The following is a 20,668-nucleotide window of genomic DNA, read 5'->3' on the forward strand; positions in this document are numbered from 1 at the left end:
CTGAACCCAGATTGAAATGGGTCCAGTTAAGTGTTTGACTTCAGGTGGTCCCATCCATGTGGTCTCCCAATCGTTGCCCTGCATGACTTATTAAAGCTTGCAATGGGGGCATGAATTGGTGGATTCAGGAGTTGTCAATGCATTCTCATGGAAGAGGGTAGTCCTAGTTGTCTTGAAAATTGGTGGCTTGATCACTCCTTAATATTTCCAACATGAGCCTATTGGCTTATGACGACTACTGCGAACAGGTCGCTAATACTGGTTGTTTTGAAATTGAATGGTGGAATGGTGGAGACCGCCTCCCCATCTTGACTCTTCCAGAGAAGAGGAAGACAGTATAGATTTATAACAGTGGTTTGTGGGAGGTCACAGCTCAGAGGCAAGTGAGGGGAATAGTTGGGAAATAATGGGAGAGGAGAAGGAGGCGGCAGAAGTGGAGCGGCAGCTGGTTGATACAATGTCATTAGAAAGCATCCAGGACCCTCCATCTCCTAGAATCTGGCAAGCCTTAAAAGTAGGAGAGCAAAGAGCTCAAAGACAGCGGGCACGTAGCAACACCCGGAGAAGTGACGAATGAGGATGTGGGAGAGACAAGGGTGGAAAGTCACTTGGGACAACGCCATTATCTAAGAGTTCTCTCTCTGTAAAAATTGAAATAAAAAAGGACGGTAAGAAACTTTTCCTTTTCTTTTTGCTTTCCTGGGCAACCAGCCAGAAGCTGCTGACAGCATCCTGCCAAATTGTCCTGAGTCAACTTTAATTGGCGGTTAGGTCATAAATCATGACAGATGGCGTAGCAGGAGCCACGGGGCAGCCAGCCAATACTGATAACCGAGAAGAACCATTTCAATGGCTTTTACAACAAAATTTATTGTTAAGATCACATATAGAACAATTAACCAGCACAATAAATCAAAAAAATTTGCAGAATTTCAAGGATTTCTTGGGGTACCACTTCACACTTGAGGGGGTGCATATGGATCCTGCTAAGGTGCAGAGCGTAGTTTCGCGGCAGGAGCCCAAGACAAAGAAAGACCTGCAGAGGTTTGTAGCATTGGCCAAATATTACCACAAGTTCATGTCAGCCTATTTGAGATTCACTACACCCCTCACGGATTGCTTGTAGGGCAAGAAGCCATTCCAGTTGACAGCTGAGGCACAACAGGCATTTGAGCATCTCAAAACCTTGTTCTCTTCAGAGGTGTACCTAGCTTATACAGACCCCCACAGGGTGTTGGTCAAATAAACAGACGCCTCTGACAGAGCGGTTGGTGCTGTGCTGTGAAAGGAAGACCAAGATGACCAAAGTCTTTATACTTTCCTGGGCAACCAGCTAGAAGCTGCTGACAGCATCCTAACAGCAGTGTTTGGTCCACGTTAACAACATTGTATTATATATGTAAAGCCATGAATCTTCAAAGAAGCTAAGAATCAGACACTACCACCATCACTTTTTGTAGTTAGCTGTGCCTTTGTGTTCAGATCAGGCCTGAGGATGATAATGTAGCACTTGGGAAGGAAGATGCAGCCCAGAAGCCCAGCACTGGAGGCCAACATAGAGAAGATCTGCACAGCCACCATGTACTTCCCCTTGGTGCTCAGGTAGGTGGGAACAAAAGACACCCAAACACTGCAGAAGACCAGCATGCTGAAGGTGATCAGCTTGGCCTCATTGAAGGCCCCAGGCAGCTTCCTGGCTAGGAAAGCCACCGTGAAGCAGATGGAAGCCATGAAGCCCATGTAGGACAGTGTAGAACATGGCAACAGATCCCTCATTGCATAGAAGGATGATCTCTCTAGCTTGGGAGTGCATGTCGGAGTCTGGGAAGGGTGGGGAGACTCCCAGCCAGATGGTGCAGATGACAACCTGCATACTGGAACAGGAAAGGACAATGGAGTTGGCCAGACTCTTTCCCAGCCATCTCCTCACCTTGTTCCCTGGCTTTGTGGCCAGGAAGGCCAGCACCACAGTGATGGTTTTTGCCAAAACAGAAGAGACAGCAACTGAGAAGATGATGCTGAAGGCTGTTTGTCGGAGAAGACAGGTTGCTCTTCTTGGCCGGCCGATGAACAGGAAGGAGGACAAAAAGGAAAGCAAGAGGGAGCTGAGGAGGATATAGGATAAGTCCCGATTGTTAGCTTTGACTATGGGAGTTTCCTTGTATTTAACGAAGATTCCTTTCACAATGCCAGTGGTCAAGGACAAGAAGAGAGCAAAGGACACCAGGAGGATCCCCAAGGGTTCTTCATAAGTGAGAAATGTTATAGTCTTGGGGACACATTTGTCTCGCGCTTGATTTGCATGCTGATCTTCTGGGCATCTGGTGCAATGCTTTGCATCTGAAGAGAAGAAGAAGGACTTCAGAATGACTAACAAAATTCTTACATCCATACCTGTCTGTTTTGTGACAGAGGTTGCCATGGTGATGGAGTGTGCGTTTGAGGTGTCAGGAAAATACAGTCTTTAGCAAGGTGTGCTGGGAAGAAAAAGGTAGAGAACCAGGAGGTGCCCATTTTGTTTAAATATATATTTATTAAAGTTTTACATAAGATAAACAGAATAACATAGAGACAGAGAATAAACAGCATAAAGCAAAAAAACAAAGAGAGAGAAAAAAAAGAAAAGAAAAGAAAAGAAAACATCATACGTTCCATAACTTAATTCCATTCACATGTTTCTTGGACTTCCTCACACCTCCCTCTTTTGTATTCCCAATCCAGAATTCTATTCAACAAATTATTCCCTTTTTTCACTTATCTTAACCTCATATTGCAACATTATCTATTTTTCATCGTTTCTTCTTTAACAGATCACTTAAACCTATTCATAATGCTTTTGTTACCAAATACCATTTAGGTTCAATTCAACATCATTTTAACATTCATTAATTTTACAATATTTCTGTAAGTAGTCTTTAAATTTCTTCCAATCTTCTTCCACCGACTCTTTTCCCTGGTCTCGGATTCTGCCAGTCATTTCCGCCAGTTCCATGTAGTCCATCACCTTCATCTGCCACTCTTCCAGGGTGGGTAGATCTTGTGTCTTCCAATACTTTGCGATGAGTATTCTTGCTGCTGTTGTTGCATACATAAAAAAGGTTCTATCCTTCTTTGGCACCAATTGGCCGACTAAGCCCAGGAGAAAGGCCTCTGGTTTCTTCAGGAAGGTATATTTAAATACCCTTTTCATTTCATTATATATCGTCTCCCAGAAAGCCTTAATCCTTGGGCATGTCCACTGAAGGTGAAAGAATGTACTTCAGTCTCTTTGCATTTCCAACATTTATTATCGGGGAAATGTTAAATTTTTCAAGCTTGACTGGTGTCATGTACCACCTGTACATCATTTTCATAATATTCTCTCTTAGGGCATTACATGCCGTAAATTTCATACCTGTGGTACATAACTGTTCCCAGTCAGCTGGCATAATGTTATATCCAAGGTCTTGTGCCCATTTGTTCATAGCCGGTTTTGCTGTTTCCTCATGAGAATTCCATTTCAACAGCAAGTTATACATTCTAGACAGTATCTTTGTTTTACGATCCAACAGTTCTGTCTCCAATTTTGACTTTTCCAACTGGAAGCTGCTATGGTAAACAAGTCGCTCTTGATCATGTGCTAAGATCTGGACTTCTTCCATGCAGACTGAAGGTGTAAATATGCAAATAAATCATATTTCTTAAAGCTACAGCAGTCTCCCCTGAGTCTTCAATTTTCCAAAAGAGCACAAATCCTGGGTGATCCCTGGAACCCCCTGAAATCTTGCCTCTCCCTTTCTTCTGGAGTCACCCACCTTCCTGAACGGAGATTGTCCCTTCCGCACAAGGAGCACACTCATAGCAGCAAATGGGCTCTCCTTCTTTAGCAACTCTGGCATATCCAGGGGGACAGCTTTCAGTGCATCTTGAACGAGGCACGACCTAAAAATAAGGAAAAGGACCACCCAAGGAGATCAGCATAAATTACAGACATCATCTGAAGGCCCTGACTGAAAAAAATGCTCAAATAAATATCATTTTTAGAATACTGAGACCAGGTTAGAAAGCTTTAAAATGGGAGTGAGACTCTTCCAGATTTGGTAGAACTGTGGAGATCATTTTCTTTCTGAGATAAAGTTTTATTTTTAATTGTTGAACGCAAATGTTGTTGAACACAAAGGATTAAACAAACTATGGCCTTTTAAACTGCATTTGAGATTTATTGTTCTTTTTTGTCACTGGGAAAAGGTTGCCATATTCTGGACAAAGTTGTTGAGCTTTATTTTCCCCCTTTGTAAATGTTTTGGGCTTTTCTTTGAATTTTCAATCATTTTTTAAAAAATCACTCTGCTTGCCATACGTTTGGGTTTTCCAGGACATGTTGCTGTTTCAGCAAAAAGCTGTGTCTGGGTGCCATTTCGGCAGCCAATTCCCAGATGTGTCCAAGACATCCCGGAGGAATGGCAGCCATACACTATGGTGCGTATTGTTGTGCTTTTATAAGCAGTCACCATTATTGGGCAGCTGATGAAGCCCACATGGCAGCTAGGGCCACACTGCCAATTTTGGCCCATTGATGTCCTTGTTCATCCACTCAGAGGGATAGATGAAAATGCAAGTGTAAGAGCAGCCTCTCCACTCTTTGCCCTACTCCATCTGATTTGCTATGCAAAACAGAAAGGGAAAAACAGAGAGGGAAAACAGCAGCTGTGTACACAACCAGGAGTGGGTCTCACTCTGCATAGGGCCCACTTAGGGTTAAACTGAAAATGGCCCCTATCAGCAAATTATCAGAACTTAACAGATGTCACAGCAAGGGAACGAGGGCCAGTTGTGCCATAGTTGTTAGAGAGTTGGATGAGAACCCAGGAGACTAAGGTTCAAATTTCCAGGTAGGCATGAAGCTCCATAGAGAGAAGGTGGGATATAAGTACAGTGGTACCTCAGGTTAAGTACTTAATTCGTTCCGCAGGTCCGTACTTAACGTGAAACTGTTCTTAACCTGAAGCACCACTTTAGCTAATGGGGCCTCCTGCTGCCGCCGTGCCGCCGGAGCACGATTTATGTTCTCCTCCTGAAGCAAAGTTCTTAACCCGAGGTAATATTTCTGGGTTAGCGGAGTCTGTAACCTGAAGCATATGTAACCTGAAGCGTATGTAACCTGAGGTACCACTGTACAATAAATAAACAGATAAATGAATGAATGCAATGACCTTGCTGAATTTCCCAGGCCACACAATGGCTTCTGGTTTAATGGAGAATTTTATGCCGGAGGATGCCTGTCCCTCGATGCTCCCAACTTTCCTTCTGCTGTGAGATCTATTGGGAAATACGACCCAGTTCACGATATCAAAGTTGGCAGTCAGCTCCCCATTCTGATCAGAATACATCCCTCCTATGGATGAATTCGAAATCCAAATTTCTTTCAAGAAAGTGTGAAGCTAGAATGGCAGAGAAAACACCAGCATTTATAAAACATGATATCCGGATTTTGTGAGAAAATGAGTAGGTGGGTATATGATTGAGCAAAGCTTTTCATGACTTTGGATATTTTGTGGGGCGTAGTCTTGTTTTTCTTGGATAATTGAGTAAGGTTCCAGACATCTTACCAGTTTTGAGAGAATGGTCCTAAATCAAGGACATTGAGGCCTCGTGTCAGCTAAAGATAACAACCTTTTGGTCATTACAACTGGTCCTTTATCAGGTTATAAATTCACAGGACATATGACTCAAATAAACAGATATAGAGGACACATCCTAGCAAGCACTTGGGAACTGTAGAAAGATAACATGCCTTTTAATTGGCTTTAACCTATCCTATTGTGATTTCAACTTTCTATGTTTTAAATAAGGGTTTCTTTAGTGATTTTTTTTTATTTTAATGTTTTTGTAAAGTGCTTTGAGGGTTTCTTCAGGAGTCAAGCAATATATGAACTAAATATAGTAATTAATTAATTAAGCTTTATGTAAGAGAATGCTCCTTAACAATTTTTCATAGCTTATTTTGTGCTTTGAAAGATTCCTCCCAACCTTCCCAAATTATGTATTAAAAATGATTTTAATCAATTTTCAAAGTATATAAGTACCACAAAAATAGATGAACAATTAAAAAAACTTCTTAATATGTACTACTAAAGACAGGGCATAGGAAACCTAAACATATTTAACAATAACAATGAGGTAAACTACAAAGAATATAAAATCTGAAACGGATTCCAGAGAGCATTTGCAAAAAAAGGGGAGAGGACAGACCTTCCATGGCTGCAACCTTTGAAGTTCCAATCTGTTTCCTCCACTCGCCATTAACATCCATTTGGATCTGGATGAATATGCAACATTTAAGGCCTGGGCCACAAACTGGACACCGTAGTAAGTGCTGTAGCGGTCTTGAGACCAGATTTCCCCCATCTCCTCCTGGGACAATGCTTCCAGTGGTTCCTTTTCTGTGCATCTTGTCCAACCCTCCACGGATAGCACACTGTTTGAACATGTACAACTGAATGCTCTTGACCAAAACTGTGCAGCTGCAGCTTTAGCTTCAAATGAAAGTGGAGTATAGTAGCCATGTTCTGTCCGTTTTTTGGTATTCATTACAAAGGACAAAGAACCTTGGGCAGGCTGGAAGTAATCTGTGCCACCAAACAACATCTCATCAATGTCCAGAAGATCTGTTGTGATCCAGAGTATCCCTTGAGTTTTCCTCACTTCATGAATTCTTTGTAACATCATAATTGGATAAATTCTGTGCTCAGAGTCCCCATAATAAACAAACACCTTGACTTGTCTCAAGGCAGATACATTAAAATGCAAGTATGAGAGTTTCAGAAGATTAATTTTTTCCAAGAAAGCAACACAAATCTCACTCCGGATCAGCAGAAGGGTGAAGGCTCTTAGGAACCTTTCTCCATTGTCATTGTCTGGAACAAAGAGACCGATCCATGTCCACCCGAAATGGAGCAGCAACTTGACAATCCCCATGTACTGTGTTTCTTCTTTGGGGACTATCCGGTAGATAAAAGGGAACTGGGTTTTGTCATTCAGATCATGAGCAGCTGAGCCAAAACTGATCTAGTATGAAAAGGATTGGTGTCAGGGTTTCAGGAATACACAAGAAAGGCCTCACTGCATGACCAGGCCAAAGGCCCATCTTCTCACAGTAGCTAACCAGAGGCTTATGGGATGCATGCCATGCCTCTGATGGAGGAATCCTGTTCAGTGGAGGACCTGGAGCTTACAGAGAAGGAAGTGGCTCCATTGGACGCTGAGACAGACCAGGGCATCTGGGGCCCTCAGGGGTCATGGCACATCAACCTCTTCCTAGAGTCACAATGCAAAGAATGAGAGGCAGATGCTAAACAGCAATGCTTTTTTCCTAAAAAATATGTTTAGTGGTACTCTCGCTTCCATCATATACTCAGTCTGGAGGAGTGCAAGCACTTAAACCTTTGTGTTCATTTAGCTGCCAGACAGCCACTGGTCTTCCTGAGAAACAAGAACTCCTTAGCAGCCAGGGGCTACTGTCAACTACATCTTCCTATTGACAGTTTGGGGAAGGAGACAGAAAGAGGCTGAGGGTTTTCTAAATTGCTTTCCACATTCTTAAAATGTGATTCCCCGCCCCCTTTGGTCTCTTTGTTTAGAAACTTCTGGGGGCATGAAGGGGTTCCTCACCACTGTTGGAGAGACAGCAAAGAGGAAGGAAACATAACTGATCTCTTCCCTTCCAATTCCTACCTGGGGCATTTTGTAGATGCCCAACATGCTTGAAAACTGGCTGGGGATTTCAGAAGAAGTTGCTTCAAAAACAGCCAACACTTTATTCTGTCTTTCACAGCTGTAGTTTGGAATACTTTCTAGCATGGCATCGGCAGTTGTTCTGACATCAAAAGCGGCCTCATAGATGCTATAGCCCAGGGTGACATTGGCTAAATGCTTAAGATGCCGGGTGATCTCCTGGGTTGCAAACAAGATGGAGAGGACTGGTGAGGTGTCCTTTGCTGACCAACTGCAAATAAATGAATAAACGAAAAATCGTTTTAGCCTTCCATTCTCCATTAAATGAAAACAACTCCTTGCTCTATACAAGTTATATCTAACGGGAAACTCTGCAGCTAGGAAGGAGCAGAATCTTGCCCAGATCCAACAACAAAGAAAGGAGTAGCATTTAGGAGAGCTTGAGCTGGGGTGAATTAGATTGCAATTTAGAGTTCCTTAAGTTGGCAAGAACTATTTACAAGATGAGAAGATATGAAAGAGAGAAATGCCCTCTTTTGGGCTACCCACCTTAACTTCTGAGTCTGGTGGAACTACCTTGTAAGATTCCTATACTGATTTGAGTGTTCCAGCGAGTCTGTAGGGAAGGAGGTGGTCACCTTACATTCCGATTTTTACACTTTCTTTGATCCCCAATTGCAAGATTAGCATGATGCAATCCAAATACACCCAACACCAAATGAGACATTTACGTTAGACAGTTCTGTTGGGAACAGGGGAAGCTCTGCAAAGGGATGTAATTATTGACCAGGAAGAAACACCCTTTTTGCATAAAAATATATTAAAAAGCCAAATTTTCCTTTAATGTGTTATCTTTATATGGAGCAGTTAAGAAAGAGCTTCCCAGGAAGAAGGACATGAGATGATCAATTGTGCTTTAGATGCTGCCCTTGTATTAAGGAAACTGTAGCCCCAAAAAGGGAAAGGATTCAGAATTAAACTCTCTTTTTGCAGGATATTAAGGGGTCACTGGGTACTTCAATGCTGACTTTCAATCCCCAAATCTAATTCGAAAGGCAATAGGGGGGCAATGGAGAGAGAAAGTTTAATTAGGGATGGGCAGAAATTAGATGCTGTCTCTGGAAAACAGCAATAAATGTGAATAGAGGTTGGGTAACATAAAGTTGCTTACGTCTTAACAGTGTTTTCGGGATGCCGGAAAAAGTTGAATGGGTAAGTTCTATAAGATGCTGGAAATATGACCTGACTAATGAGGTGGTCTCCTGGCCTGTAATAATTCAACGGATCAGATTCCGTATATAGGTTCAATGGGCATTTTGCTTTCAGCATCCTACTGGCTCCATAGGGCATAAGCAGCACAAATAGCAGCAGCATAAATATCATCCTGACTATGCCTGCAAGAGTCGTACACTCTTATGAAAGAAGTAACATTAGAAGCACAGCTGGACTCCTACAGTAGCTTCAGAAGCAAAGGTAGAAAAAGGAAACCTCCCACCGAAATGAGCACTGCCTGCCTCAAATCTCCCAGGTCCGGCTTCTGATATTTATGACCCAGTCCTTCTTGCAGGCTTGTGACAATAAGTTATCTGATGCTGCCTGTGATTCTGATGTTTTGTTATTTGTGGACTCCAAGGCCATCGTTGGGGAAATCCCTGGACTAGATAAACAAATCACCATGATTTTGATAATTATAAGGTTAAGAAGGTCCACCTCCTCTGCAACTCCCTGGAATCGGTGTGTGACTCAATGGGCAGCTGCAGAGCCAGAGCAAAACATGTTTGTGAGAACTCAAAGACGGGGCTGTCAATCTGGGCCCTTCTAAACTTGAGGAAACATTGACCAGTAAAGTCCAAGAAACTATAGAATAGCTATGATGGACCAAGGCGGGACATGATAGAGGTTTATAAGCATGCTGTGGGTAATATGGATAGGAAAAAGTTTTCTTCCTTCCCAGTAATAATACTAGAACTTTGGACTTTAAGTGAGAATTTAAACCCTTGTGTCCTAGGCCCCTGTCCAACTCCCTGATCACTACACCACACTGCCTCAGAACTATAGATTCATCGGCATCCAATGGAGGTCTCTAACACAGAGATAAGTCATGAGATACTCACTTGAGCTAATAGAAGTTCGGGTTCATGAGACAACCCAACCAGCTGACTGGTCCATTGGCTTTATGCAGTAGCAACAATATCTGGCCGTGGCTTAGTAATACAGTGGTACCTCGGGTTACAGACGCTTCAGGTTACAGACTCTGCTAACCCAGAAATAGTACCTCAGGTTAAGAACTTTGCTTCAGGATGAGAACAAAAATCGCACAGCGGCAGCAGGAGGCCCTATTAGCTAAAGTGGTACCTCAGGTTAAGAACAGTTTCAGGTTAAGAAAGGACCTCCAGAACGAATTAAGTTCTTAACCTGAGGTACCACTGTATATTAGCAGCCGGCTAGAGATTCAATTCAATTTGGCTTCCAATGAAGCTGAATGTTGGAAGAGTCAGGACAGAGAAATCTCTTATAGACCTTGAAGATTGCTCCTTCCCTGGAAGAATTTCAATCATACATAGTTGGGCAGAGGAAGGCTATTAACATCAGTGTTATCTATGGTGTCCAGTATGTAACAATCCATTATACATTCAAGAACAGTGTGTTTTACTGCAGGTGGTAGTGGAGTTTGGGGCAGATTCTTGAAGATGTGGAACCTTCTGAAGTGACTTTCACTGCTTGCAAATGAGGCCTTCAGCTGTTGAGGTTCTATTGCTCTTTGAACCACTGGGGAAATTGTTTTTTGTAAGAACTCACTGATGGGCCTGTCAATCTGTGTACGTGTAAAAGGTTCCTGTGAAGTCAACAGTGCAATCCTAGCATCTCTGCTCAGAATTCCCATTCAGTTTAGTGGGCCATCCTCCCAAGTAAGTAGCTATTGGATTTGCAGCCAAAAGGGTTGGGAGGAGGTTCTTCACCACTTACAGTGCAAAGCTACTCACTGAAATGATCAAACATGAAAGTGAAAAGAGACTGAAGGATCATCAGTGTCTGCGAATGACCCTGCTGGATGAACCTGGTGTTCCATTTCTCAAGGATCTTCTGATGGGACTGTCACTGCTTGCAATAGAACTGACAAATCGTAGAGTTGGAAGGGACCCTGAGGATCATGTGGTATAAACTTCTGCAATGCAGGAATATGCAGCTGATGAGCTTGTTAGGCGCCGAAGTCCAGCTGGTCTTTGAAACACAAATAACCTACCTTTATCAGCACTTGTTATTCCTAATAAGTGGACTTATTCAGCAGCTGTTTCATCCGGGTAAAGGAGGGATGAGACTACATGGCCTTTACATTGACTTTCCTGATCTCCTTTTCCCTCCCAGTCCACTTTTCTGTTGTGTCTCTTAGATTGTGAGCTGAGGCAGCATCTGTCTTCTCCTTGATATTTGTGGAGCAGGATTAGAATGCCAATAATGATTAAGCACGCACACACACACACACACACACACACACACACACACACCAACCTCTTTTAAAAAACGTTTTTTGGGGGGACACACAATAAAGGTTTGAAAATCTTTCTGTTGCCTTACAGTGCCTAACATGTTAAGTTTTGTTTGGTTTTAGGTTGCATTGCCTATTGATGTTCTGTGAGATAAATCCTCTCACCCCTGAGTGCAGACAGGAAACAGTGATCCTTTTTCCACACAGGCAGGAGCATAAATAGCGGGGGTGGGGGGTGGGGAGAATAAGCGTACCTTCAGGGAGGGATAGCTAATCCAAGCTGTTCTCATTTCAGGCTATAAGCACTCTGCACATGCTCACGTACTTGTTATTTGTTTGTATGCTCTAGGGCGGAGCCATGACTCCAATTCAAGCATGGCATCAGCCAGGCAGGGGTCTGAAAGCAAGTAATTTGGGACTTTTTGGTGGGAGGCGACAAACCGAGTTAATAAACCTAACCAAGCCTTGGATGGAGTTGCTGGATAGTTAAACAGTGTCTCCACACAAAACACACATTCTGCTTCAGGAAAGGAGCCAGTTTCAGGAAACACATCTTCCACCACCATCACTGTCTTTGCATGCTAGGAGAAGCTTTCCCAATGGGATTTCTGCTTCTGGAGCACATGAAGAGCTAATCAGATTATAGACCCACTAGATGTGTAAAATAAATGAAACAGCACCATTGTGTTTTCATTGATTTTTTAAAAACAGCAACAACTATTTTAATATTTATACCCCACCCACAACAAGAGCTGTTTGAAGAATCACTGTGTCGTCTGATATGTTCACCCACAACTTAACACACGAAAGCTTATACGGAGAACAAACTTAGTTGGTCTCTAAGGTACTACTGGACATTTTAAAAAAAAATTATTTATTTATTTCAACTGCTTCAGAACAACATGGCTACCTACCTGAATGCAGTAGTCCAAGTGGGAGATAACTAGAGCATGCACTACTCTGGCAAGACAGTCTGTGGGTATGTAGGGTCTCAGACGGCCTACCAGATGGAGCTCAATCTGTTGGCCACCATACATCCTCCAACCATATCCAGATACTACACAGGACCTTCACCCCCTTCACTGGTTCCGACTTAAAAGAGAGGTAGAGCTGTGTATCGTCTGCACACTGGTAAACACTCAGCCCAACCCCCCTGATGATCTCCATATTCTTCTTCATGCTCAGGCTATGAACTAAAACATTCAGCTTGCTGCAGAGCTAGGCTGCTGGTGACCTAGTTGCAGGAGTGAATTGGCCAGTGACGTTACCATGGATGAATGCAGATGTATCATTGTTACATCAGTGTATGATGTCACAGACAGAATGCGCTTCAAACTCCAGCAAAGTGAGAGACCGTTAACAGTCAGACCCAGGCTTAATGCTGTGGGTATTCGTGACAGATGATGAAAAGGTAAAACATGGGGGCTATGGTATCTTTTACCAAAGGTTACAGCCAGATCAAGCTCTTAAAAGATCTTGGTGCCCCCATGTGTATCTAATTCAGGAAATAAGCACTAATAAACTGTAAAATAAAGATTGATTTTTCAAAATGAAGCAGAACCTACAGTAAGGTGGAAAATAACGTTTATTTTTGAATATTACCACTTTATATTTGAAAACAAACCACCTATTTTTTTCTAATTGCAATGATCAGGGTAAATCCAGCAATGGGAAATTTCTGAGGTGCCCCCCTTCCCTGCAGGCCCTGAGCACGTGCTTATTTTGCTTAATGCTTAATTCAGCCCTATTCTGGATTAGGGCTACTTGAGTTTGGGGCAGATTCTTGAAGAAGTGGAACCTTCTGAAGTGACTCTCACTGCTTGCAAATGAGGTTTTCAGCTGTTGAGGTTCTATTGCTCTTTGAACCACAATTCAACATTTAAAGACAATATGGATTTACACCAGTGCAGGTCAGTGAAATGGACATCTTCGGTAACAAGTCCATCAGATTATAAAACAGATAGGACTGTAGGGCCCCTCCATCCTTATTATACATTCACTTTCATCATTCATTACTACTTCCTTTCACAATTTTTGTTTTTATTCATGCTTCTTTGATTGCATGCATAACAAGGTCTGAACCCAGATTGAAATGGGTCAAGTTAAGTGTTTGACTTCAGGTGGTCCCATCCATGTGGTCTCCCAACCGCTGCCCTGCATGACTTATTAAAGCTTGCAATGGGGGCATGAATTGGTGGATTCAGGAGTTGTCAATGCATTCTCATGGAAGAGGGTAGTCCTAGTTGTCTTGAAAATTGGTGGCTTGATCACTCCTTAATATTTCCAACATGAGCCTATTGGCTTATGACGACTACTGCGAACAGGTCGCTAATACTGGTTGTTTTGAAATTGAATGGTGGAATGGTGGAGACCGCCTCCCCATCTTGACTCTTCCAGAGAAGAGGAAGACAGTATAGATTTATAACAGTGGTTTGTGGGAGGTCACAGCTCAGGAGCAAGTGAGGGGAATAGTTGGGAAATAATGGGAGAGGAGAAGGAGGCGGCAGAAGTGGAGCGGCAGCTGGTTGATACAATGTCATTAGAAAGCATCCAGGACCCTCCATCTCCTAGAACCCGGCAAGCCTTGAAAGTAGGAGAGCAAAGAGCTCAAAGACAGCGAGTACGTAGCAACACCCGGAGAAGTGACGAATGAGGATGTGGGAGAGACAAGGGTGGAAAGTCACTTGGGACAACGCCATTATCTAAGAGGCTGAGTTCTCTCTCTGTAAAAATTGAAATAAAAAAGGACGGTAATAAACCTTTCCTTTTCTTTTTGCTTCCCTGGGCAACCAGCCAGAAGCTGCTGACAGCATCCTGACAAATTGTCCCGAGTCAACTTTAATTGGCGGTTAGGTCATAAATCATGACAGATGGCGTAGCAGGAGCCACGGGGCAGGCAGCCAACACTGATAACTGAGAAGAACCATTTCAATGGCTTTTACAACAAAATTTATTGTTAAGATCACACATAGTACAATTAACCAGCACAATAAATCAACAAAAATGAGAATTCACAAAGATTTCCTGGGGTATCACCTCACAACTGAGGGGGTGCATATGGATCCAGCTAAGGTGCAGAGTGTAGTTTCGCGGCAGGAGCCCAAGACAAAGAAAGACCTGCAGAGGTTTGTAGCATTGGCCAAATATTACCGCAAGTTCATGTCAGCCTATTCGAAATTCACTACACCCCTCACGGATTGCTTGTAGGGCAAGAAGCCATTCCAGTTGACAGCTGAGGCACAACAGGCATTTGAGCATCTCAAAACCTTGTTCTCCTCAGAGGTGTACCCAGCTCATGCAGACCCCCACAGGGTGTTGGTCAAATAAACAGACGCCTTTGACAGAGTGGTTGGTGCTGTGCTGTGAAAGGATGACCAAGATGACCAAAGTCTTTATGCTTTCTTGGGCAACCAGCTGGAAGCTGCTGACAGCATCCTGACAGCAATGTTTGGTCCACGTTCAAAGAAGCTAAGAATTAGAAACTACCACCTTCACTTTTTGTAGTTAGCTGTTCCTTTGTGTTTAAATCAGGCCTGAGTATGATAATGTAGCACTTGGGAAGGAAGATGCAGCCCAGAAGTCCAGCACTGGAGGCCAATATAGAGAAGACCTGCACAGCAACCATGAACTTCCCTTTTGTGCTCAGGTAGGTGGGAACAAAGGACACCCAAACACTGCAGAAGACCAGCATGCTGAAGGTGATCAGCTTGGCTTCATTGAAGGACCCTGGAAGCTTTCTGGCTAGAAAAGCCACAGTGAAGCAGATGGCAGCCAGGAAGCCCATGTAGCCAAGGACAGTGTAGAACATGGCAACAGATCCCTCATTGCATAGAAGGATGATCTCTCTTGCTTGGGAGTGCATGTCGGAGTCTGGGAAGGGTGGGGAGATTCCCAGCCAGATGCTGCAGATGACAACCTGAATACTGGAACAGGAAAGGACAATGGAGTTGGCCAGACTCTTCCCCAGCCATCTCCTCACCCTGTTCCCTGGCTTTGTGGCCAGGAAGGCCAGCACCACAGTGATGGTTTTTGCCAAAACAGAAGAGACAGCAACTGAGAAGATGATGCTGAAGACTATTTGTCTGAGAAGGCAGGTCACTTTCCTTGGCCGGCCGATGAACAGGAAGGAGGAAAAAAAGGAAAGCAGGAGGGAGCTGAGGAGTATATAGGATAAATCCCGATTGTTAGCTTTGACTATGGGAGTTTCCATGTATTTAATGAAGATTCCTTTCACAATGCCAGTGGTCAAGGACAAGAAGAGGGCAAAGGAAACCAGCACAATCCCCAAGGGTTCTTCATAAGTGAGAAATGTTATAGTCTTGGGGACACATTTGTCTCGTGCTTGATTTGCATTCTTATCTTCTGGGCATCTGGTGCAATGCTTTGCATCTGAAGAGAAGAAGAAGGACTTCAGCATAACTCACAAAACTCTTACATCCATACCTGTCTGTTTTCTGACAGAGGTTGCCATGGTGATGGGGTGTGCGTTTGAGGTGTCAGGAAAATACAGTCTTTAGCAAGATGTGCTGGGAAGAATAAGGCAGAGAATAAGGCAGAGAATAAGAATAAGGCAGAGAATAAAAATAAGGCAGAGAACAAGGAGGCACCCATTTTGACGCTCCTTCAGGTATACTGGGCCGAGGCCATTTAGGGCTTTAAAGGTCAACACCAGCACTTTGAATTGTGCTCGGAAACGTACTGGGAGCCAATGTAGGTCTTTCAAGACCGGTGTTATGTGGTCTCGGCGGTCGCCCCCAGTCACCAGTCTAGCTGCCGCATTCTGGATTAGTTGTAGTTTCCGAGTCACCTTCAAAGGTAGCCCCACGTAGAGCGCATTGCAGTAGTCCAAGCGGGAGATAACTAGAGCATGCACCACTCTGGCAAGACAGTCCGTGGGCAGGTAGGGTCTCAGCCTGCGTACCAGCTGGAGTTGGTAGACAGCTGCCCTGGATACAGAATTGACCTGCGCCTCCATGGACAGCTGTGAGTCCAAAATGACTCCCAGGCTGTGCACCTGGTCCTTCAGGGGCACAGTTACCCTATTCAGGACCAGGGAGTCCTCCACACCAGCTCGCCCCTGTCCCCCAAAAACAGTATTCTGTCTTGTCAGGATTCAACTTCAATCCATTAGCTGCCATCCATCCTCCAACCGCATATTGATGGACACCCAGTCCAAACCCCCTGATGATCTCTTCCAGCGGCTTCATATAGATGTTAAAAAGCATGGGGGAGAGGACGGAACCCTGAGGCACCCCACAAGTGAGGGCCCAGGGGTCTGAACACTCATTCCCCACCACCACTTTCCGAACACGGCCCAGGAGGAAGGAGCGAAACCACTGTATAACAGTGCCCCCAGCTCCCAGCCCCTCTAGATGGTCCAGAAGGATGTTGTGGTTGATTGTATCAAAGGCCACCGACAGATCCAGCAGAACTAGGAAACAACTCTCACCTTTGTCCCTAGCTCGCCGGAGATCATCAACCAGCGCGACCAAGGCAGTTTCAGTCCCATGATGAGGCCTGAATCCCGATTGGAGGGGATCCAAATGGTCCGCATCCTCCAGGCGTGCCTGGAGTTGTTCAGCAACCACGCGCTCAATCACCTTGCCCAAGAATGGAAGATTTGAGACTGGGCGATAGTTGGCCATACTGGCCGGGTCTAAAGATGTTTTTTTTAAGAAGCGGTTTAATGACCGCCTCTTTCAGCGGATCTGGGAATGTTCCCTCACAGAGGGAAGCATTCACCACCCCGCAGAGCCCATCGCCCAGCCCTTCCCGGCTTGCTTTTATTAGCCAGGATGGGCAAGGATCAAGGAGACAGGTGGTTGGTTTCACACGTCCAAGCAGCCTGTCCACATCCTCGGGGGTAATGGATTGAAATTGATTCCATGCGACTTGACCAGACAGAGCTCTAGCACTCTCCCGCCCCAGCCCTGCTCCCACGGTGGTGTCTAGGTCCTTCCGAATATGAGTGATTTTATCTTCAAAAAACTTTGCAAAATTGTTGCAGGAGATCTTGGGGTCTTTACAAGGCCCCGGTGGTAAAGGTGGTTCCGTTAAATTGCGAACCACCTGAAAGAGTCTCCTGCTACTATTTTCTGCAGATGCAATAGAGACGGCGAAGAAGACTTTCTTCTACTTTTCTTTCTACCAAGTCGCTATCGCCACTTGGTAGGCTCGACGTTGAGCTCTAACCTGTGTCCGGTCAGATTTGGAGTGAGTTTTCTGCCACCGACGCTCTAGCTGTCTCAGCGATTGTTTCATTGCCCTCAGCTCCGAAGAAAACCACGGGGCTGTCCAGGCTCCATGCAATCGGAGAGGGAGCTTCGGAGCCAGACAGTTGATAGCCCTGGTTAACTCCGCATTCCAGCGGGCCACCAGGGAATCAGCTAAAAGGCCATCAACATGGGCTAAAGCATCCCCTACCACTCTCTGGAAACCATTTGGATCCATTAAGTGGCGGGGGCGGACCATCTGAATTGGTCCCACCTCCCTGCAGAGGGGAAGGGTCGCGGAGAAGTCCAGTTGCACCAGGAAGTGATCTGACCATGGCACTTCTTTGGTTTCGCTTTTACTTAGTGTCAGATCACCCACGTCACTAGAGGTGAACACCAGGTCTAAGGCATGTCCATGACTATGAGTTGGGCCAAACTTATTCAGGGACAGCCCCATGGAGGCCATGCTTTCCATGAAGTCCCGAGCAGCTCCTTGTAAGGTCGTGTCGGCATGGATGTTAAAATCCCCCAGGACAACCAAACTAGGTGTCTCCAGGAGAAAATCCGCCACGACCTGAAGCAGCTCGGACAGGGTTATCCTTGGTGCAGCGGGGAGGTCGGTACACCAAAAGGAATCCTGTACTGTCCCTATTGCCCAACTTCCAGAACATGCACTCAGAAAACTGGATCTTCCCAGTAGGACGCCTGGTGCAAGCTAGTGACTTCCTAAAAATCACTGCAACCCCCCCCTCCCCGCCCACATGACCTGGGTTGCTGTGCGTAAGAGAAACCTGGTGGGCAAGCAGCGGCAAGGACAGGCCCATCTGCTTCCTCCAACCAGGACTCTGTCACACATGCCAGGTCAAATCCTCCATCCACAATCAGGTCGTGGATGGCAGTGGTTTTATTCATCATTGACCTGGCATTACACAGCAACACCTTCAGATCATGTGGGTTTCCCCTGTTGATTCCAGTATCCATCTGGTCAAGGCCAGACCTGGAGGCAGGGATAGTCTTCAAACAACGAGTAAACCTGCCTCCTCGGTAATGACATGGTCTGGTCTTAGCGTAACTCCACCTCCTGCCCATGATCACTGAGATCGGATGTCCCACTGGAACAGGGAAGCAATGGCAGAACACTTCCCACACTTCCTCAAAAGTTTGTTCCAAATAAGGGCCTGGGCCATGCCCCCTGGGCCAGTTGGAAAAAGCCTTGGAAGGGAGCAGGCCCTGCAGTCCTCACTCAGCCGATGGTCCAAGGCCTCACCGCAGCAGGAGTCCCTTTATAGCTGGGAGAGAGGGCCTGGGCCACGCCCCCTGGGCCAGTTGGAAAAGGCCCTGGAAGGGAGCAGGCCCTGCAGTCCTCACCCAGCCGATGTGCGGCACTGCTATAGTAAACAAGTCGCTCTTGATCATGTGCTAAGCTGGACTTCCTCCATGCAGACTGAAGGTGTAAATATGTGAATAAATCATATTTCTTAAAGATACAGCAGTCTCCCCTGAGTCTTCAGTTCTCCAAAGGAGCATGAACCCTGTGTGACCCCTGGAATCCCATGAAATCTTGCCTCTCCCTTTCTTCTGGAGTCACCCACCTTCCTGAACGGAGATGGTCCCTTCCGCACAAGGAGCACAATCATAGCAGCAAATGGGCTCTCCTTCTTTAGCAACTCTGGCATATCCAGGGCGACAGCTTTCGGTGCATTTTGAACGAGGCACAACCTAAAAACTAAGAAAAGGAGCATCCAAGGAGATCAGCATAAATTACAGACATCATCTGAAGGCTCTGACTAAAAAAATGCTCAAATAAAAATCATTTTTAGAATACTGAGACCAGGTTGAAAGCTTTAAAATGGGAGTGAGACACTTCCAAATTTGGTAGAACTGTGGAGAACTCATTTTCTTTCTGACATAAAGTTTCATTTTTAATTGTTGAACGCAAATATTGTTGAACACAAAGGATTAAACAAACTATGGCCTTTTAAACTGCATTTGAGATTTATTGAAGCTCCATAGAGAAAAGGTGGGATATAAGTGCAACAAATAAACAGATAAATGAATGAATTCAATGACCTTGCTGAATTTCCCAGGCCACATAATGGCTTCTGGTTTAATGGAGAATTTTATGTCAGAGGATGCCTGTCCCTCGATGCTCCCAACTTTCTTTCTGCTCTGAGATCTATTGGGAAATACGACCCAGTTCACGATATCAAAGTTGGCAGTCAGCTCCCCATTCTGATCAGAATACATCCCTCCTATGGATGAATTGGAAAGCCAAATTTCTTTCAAGAAAGTGTGAAGCTAGAATGGCAGAGAAAACACGAGCTTTAGAAAACATGATATCCGGATTTTGTGAGAAAACAGAAGGCTTGTGTGCAAACTCCATAAGAGATGAGAGTAAATTATGTTTAAACAAAATAATTGCAGGATATTTCTGGGTATATGATTGAGCAAAGCTTTTCATGACTTTGGATATTTTGTGGGGCGTAGTCTTGTTTTTCTTAGATAATTGAGTAAGGTTCCAGACATCTTACCAGTTTTGAGAGAATGGTCCTAAATCAAGGACACTGAGGCCTTGTGCCAGCTAAAGATAACAACCTTTTGGTCATTACAACTGGTCTTTTATCAGGTTATAAATTCACAGGAAATGTGACTCAAATAAACACAAATAGAGGACACATCCTAGCAAGCACTTGGCAACTAACAAGGCTTTTAATTGGCTTTAACCGATCCTATTGTGATTTCAACTTTCTGTGTTTTAAATAAGGGTTTTCTTTAGTGAATTTCTTTTCATTTTAACTTTTTTGTAAAGTGGTTTGAGGTTTTTTTCAGGAGTCAAGTAATACTGTATATAAATGTTATGAGCTAAATATAGTAATTAATCAACTAATTAATTAATTATGCAAGAGAACGCTCCTTAACAATTTTTCATAGCTTATTTTGTGCTTTGAAAGATTCCCCCTACCTTTCCCAAATTATCTATTAAAAAAATTATTTTAATCAATTTTCAAAGTATATTAGAACCACAAAAATAGATGAACGATTAAAAAAAACTTATTAACATGTCCTACTAAAGACAGGGCATAGGAAACCTAAACATATTTAACAATAACAATGAGGTAAACTACAAAGAATATAAAATCTGAAATGGATTCCAGAAGGTATTTACAAAAAAGGGGGAGAGGACAGACCTGCCATGGCTGCAACCTTTGAAGTTCCAATCTGTCTCCTCCACTCGCCATTAACATCCATTTGGATC

General features: G+C 44.2%; 1 protein-coding gene across 3 annotated transcripts; it reads right to left on the minus strand.

Annotated features, from left to right (window-relative positions):
• Positions 1–2,082: 2,082 nt before the first annotated feature.
• Positions 2,083–19,219, minus strand: LOC310701671 (vomeronasal type-2 receptor 26-like). 3 transcript variants are annotated; one of them, XM_083492928.1, is made up of 6 exons: positions 8,885–9,210; positions 7,714–7,984; positions 6,232–7,047; positions 5,193–5,374; positions 3,795–3,921; positions 2,083–2,340 (listed from the first exon to the last, which is right to left on the minus strand). In XM_083492928.1, the coding sequence occupies exons 1-4, from the start codon at positions 9,094–9,096 to the stop codon at positions 5,342–5,344; spliced, it is 1,332 nt and encodes a 443-aa protein (XP_083349054.1). In that variant the 5' UTR covers positions 9,097–9,210; the 3' UTR covers positions 2,083–2,340; positions 3,795–3,921; positions 5,193–5,341. The 3 variants fall into 3 exon arrangements, 1 of the variants encoding a protein (XP_083349054.1); XR_014523083.1 differs by lacking the exons at positions 2,083–2,340; positions 3,795–3,921; positions 5,193–5,374; positions 8,885–9,210 and adding an exon at positions 19,005–19,219 and having other exon boundaries at positions 6,253–7,047; XR_014523084.1 differs by lacking the exons at positions 2,083–2,340; positions 3,795–3,921; positions 5,193–5,374; positions 8,885–9,210 and adding an exon at positions 12,115–12,405 and having other exon boundaries at positions 6,253–7,047.
• Between the last annotated feature and the right edge of the window lie 1,449 nt (positions 19,220–20,668).

Source organism: Podarcis liolepis (assembly GCF_965112155.1).
Source record: "Podarcis liolepis genome assembly, chromosome: 2".
Classification (NCBI taxonomy): Eukaryota; Metazoa; Chordata; class Lepidosauria; order Squamata; family Lacertidae; genus Podarcis; species Podarcis liolepis.

Excerpts from the sequence above, each read along its gene's own strand:
- LOC310701671 (XM_083492928.1), bottom strand. The coding sequence starts at position 9,096 with ATGATATTTATGCTGCTGCTATTTGTGCTGCTTATGCCCTATGGAGCC. Across the intron at positions 7,048-7,713 it reads GCATCTACAAAATGCCCCAG|ATCAGTTTTGGCTCAGCTGC; the intron begins GTAGGAATTGGA and ends TTTTCATACTAG. Across the intron at positions 5,375-6,231 it reads AAAGGTTGCAGCCATGGAAG|GAGGGATGTATTCTGATCAG; the intron begins GTCTGTCCTCTC and ends ATTCATCCATAG.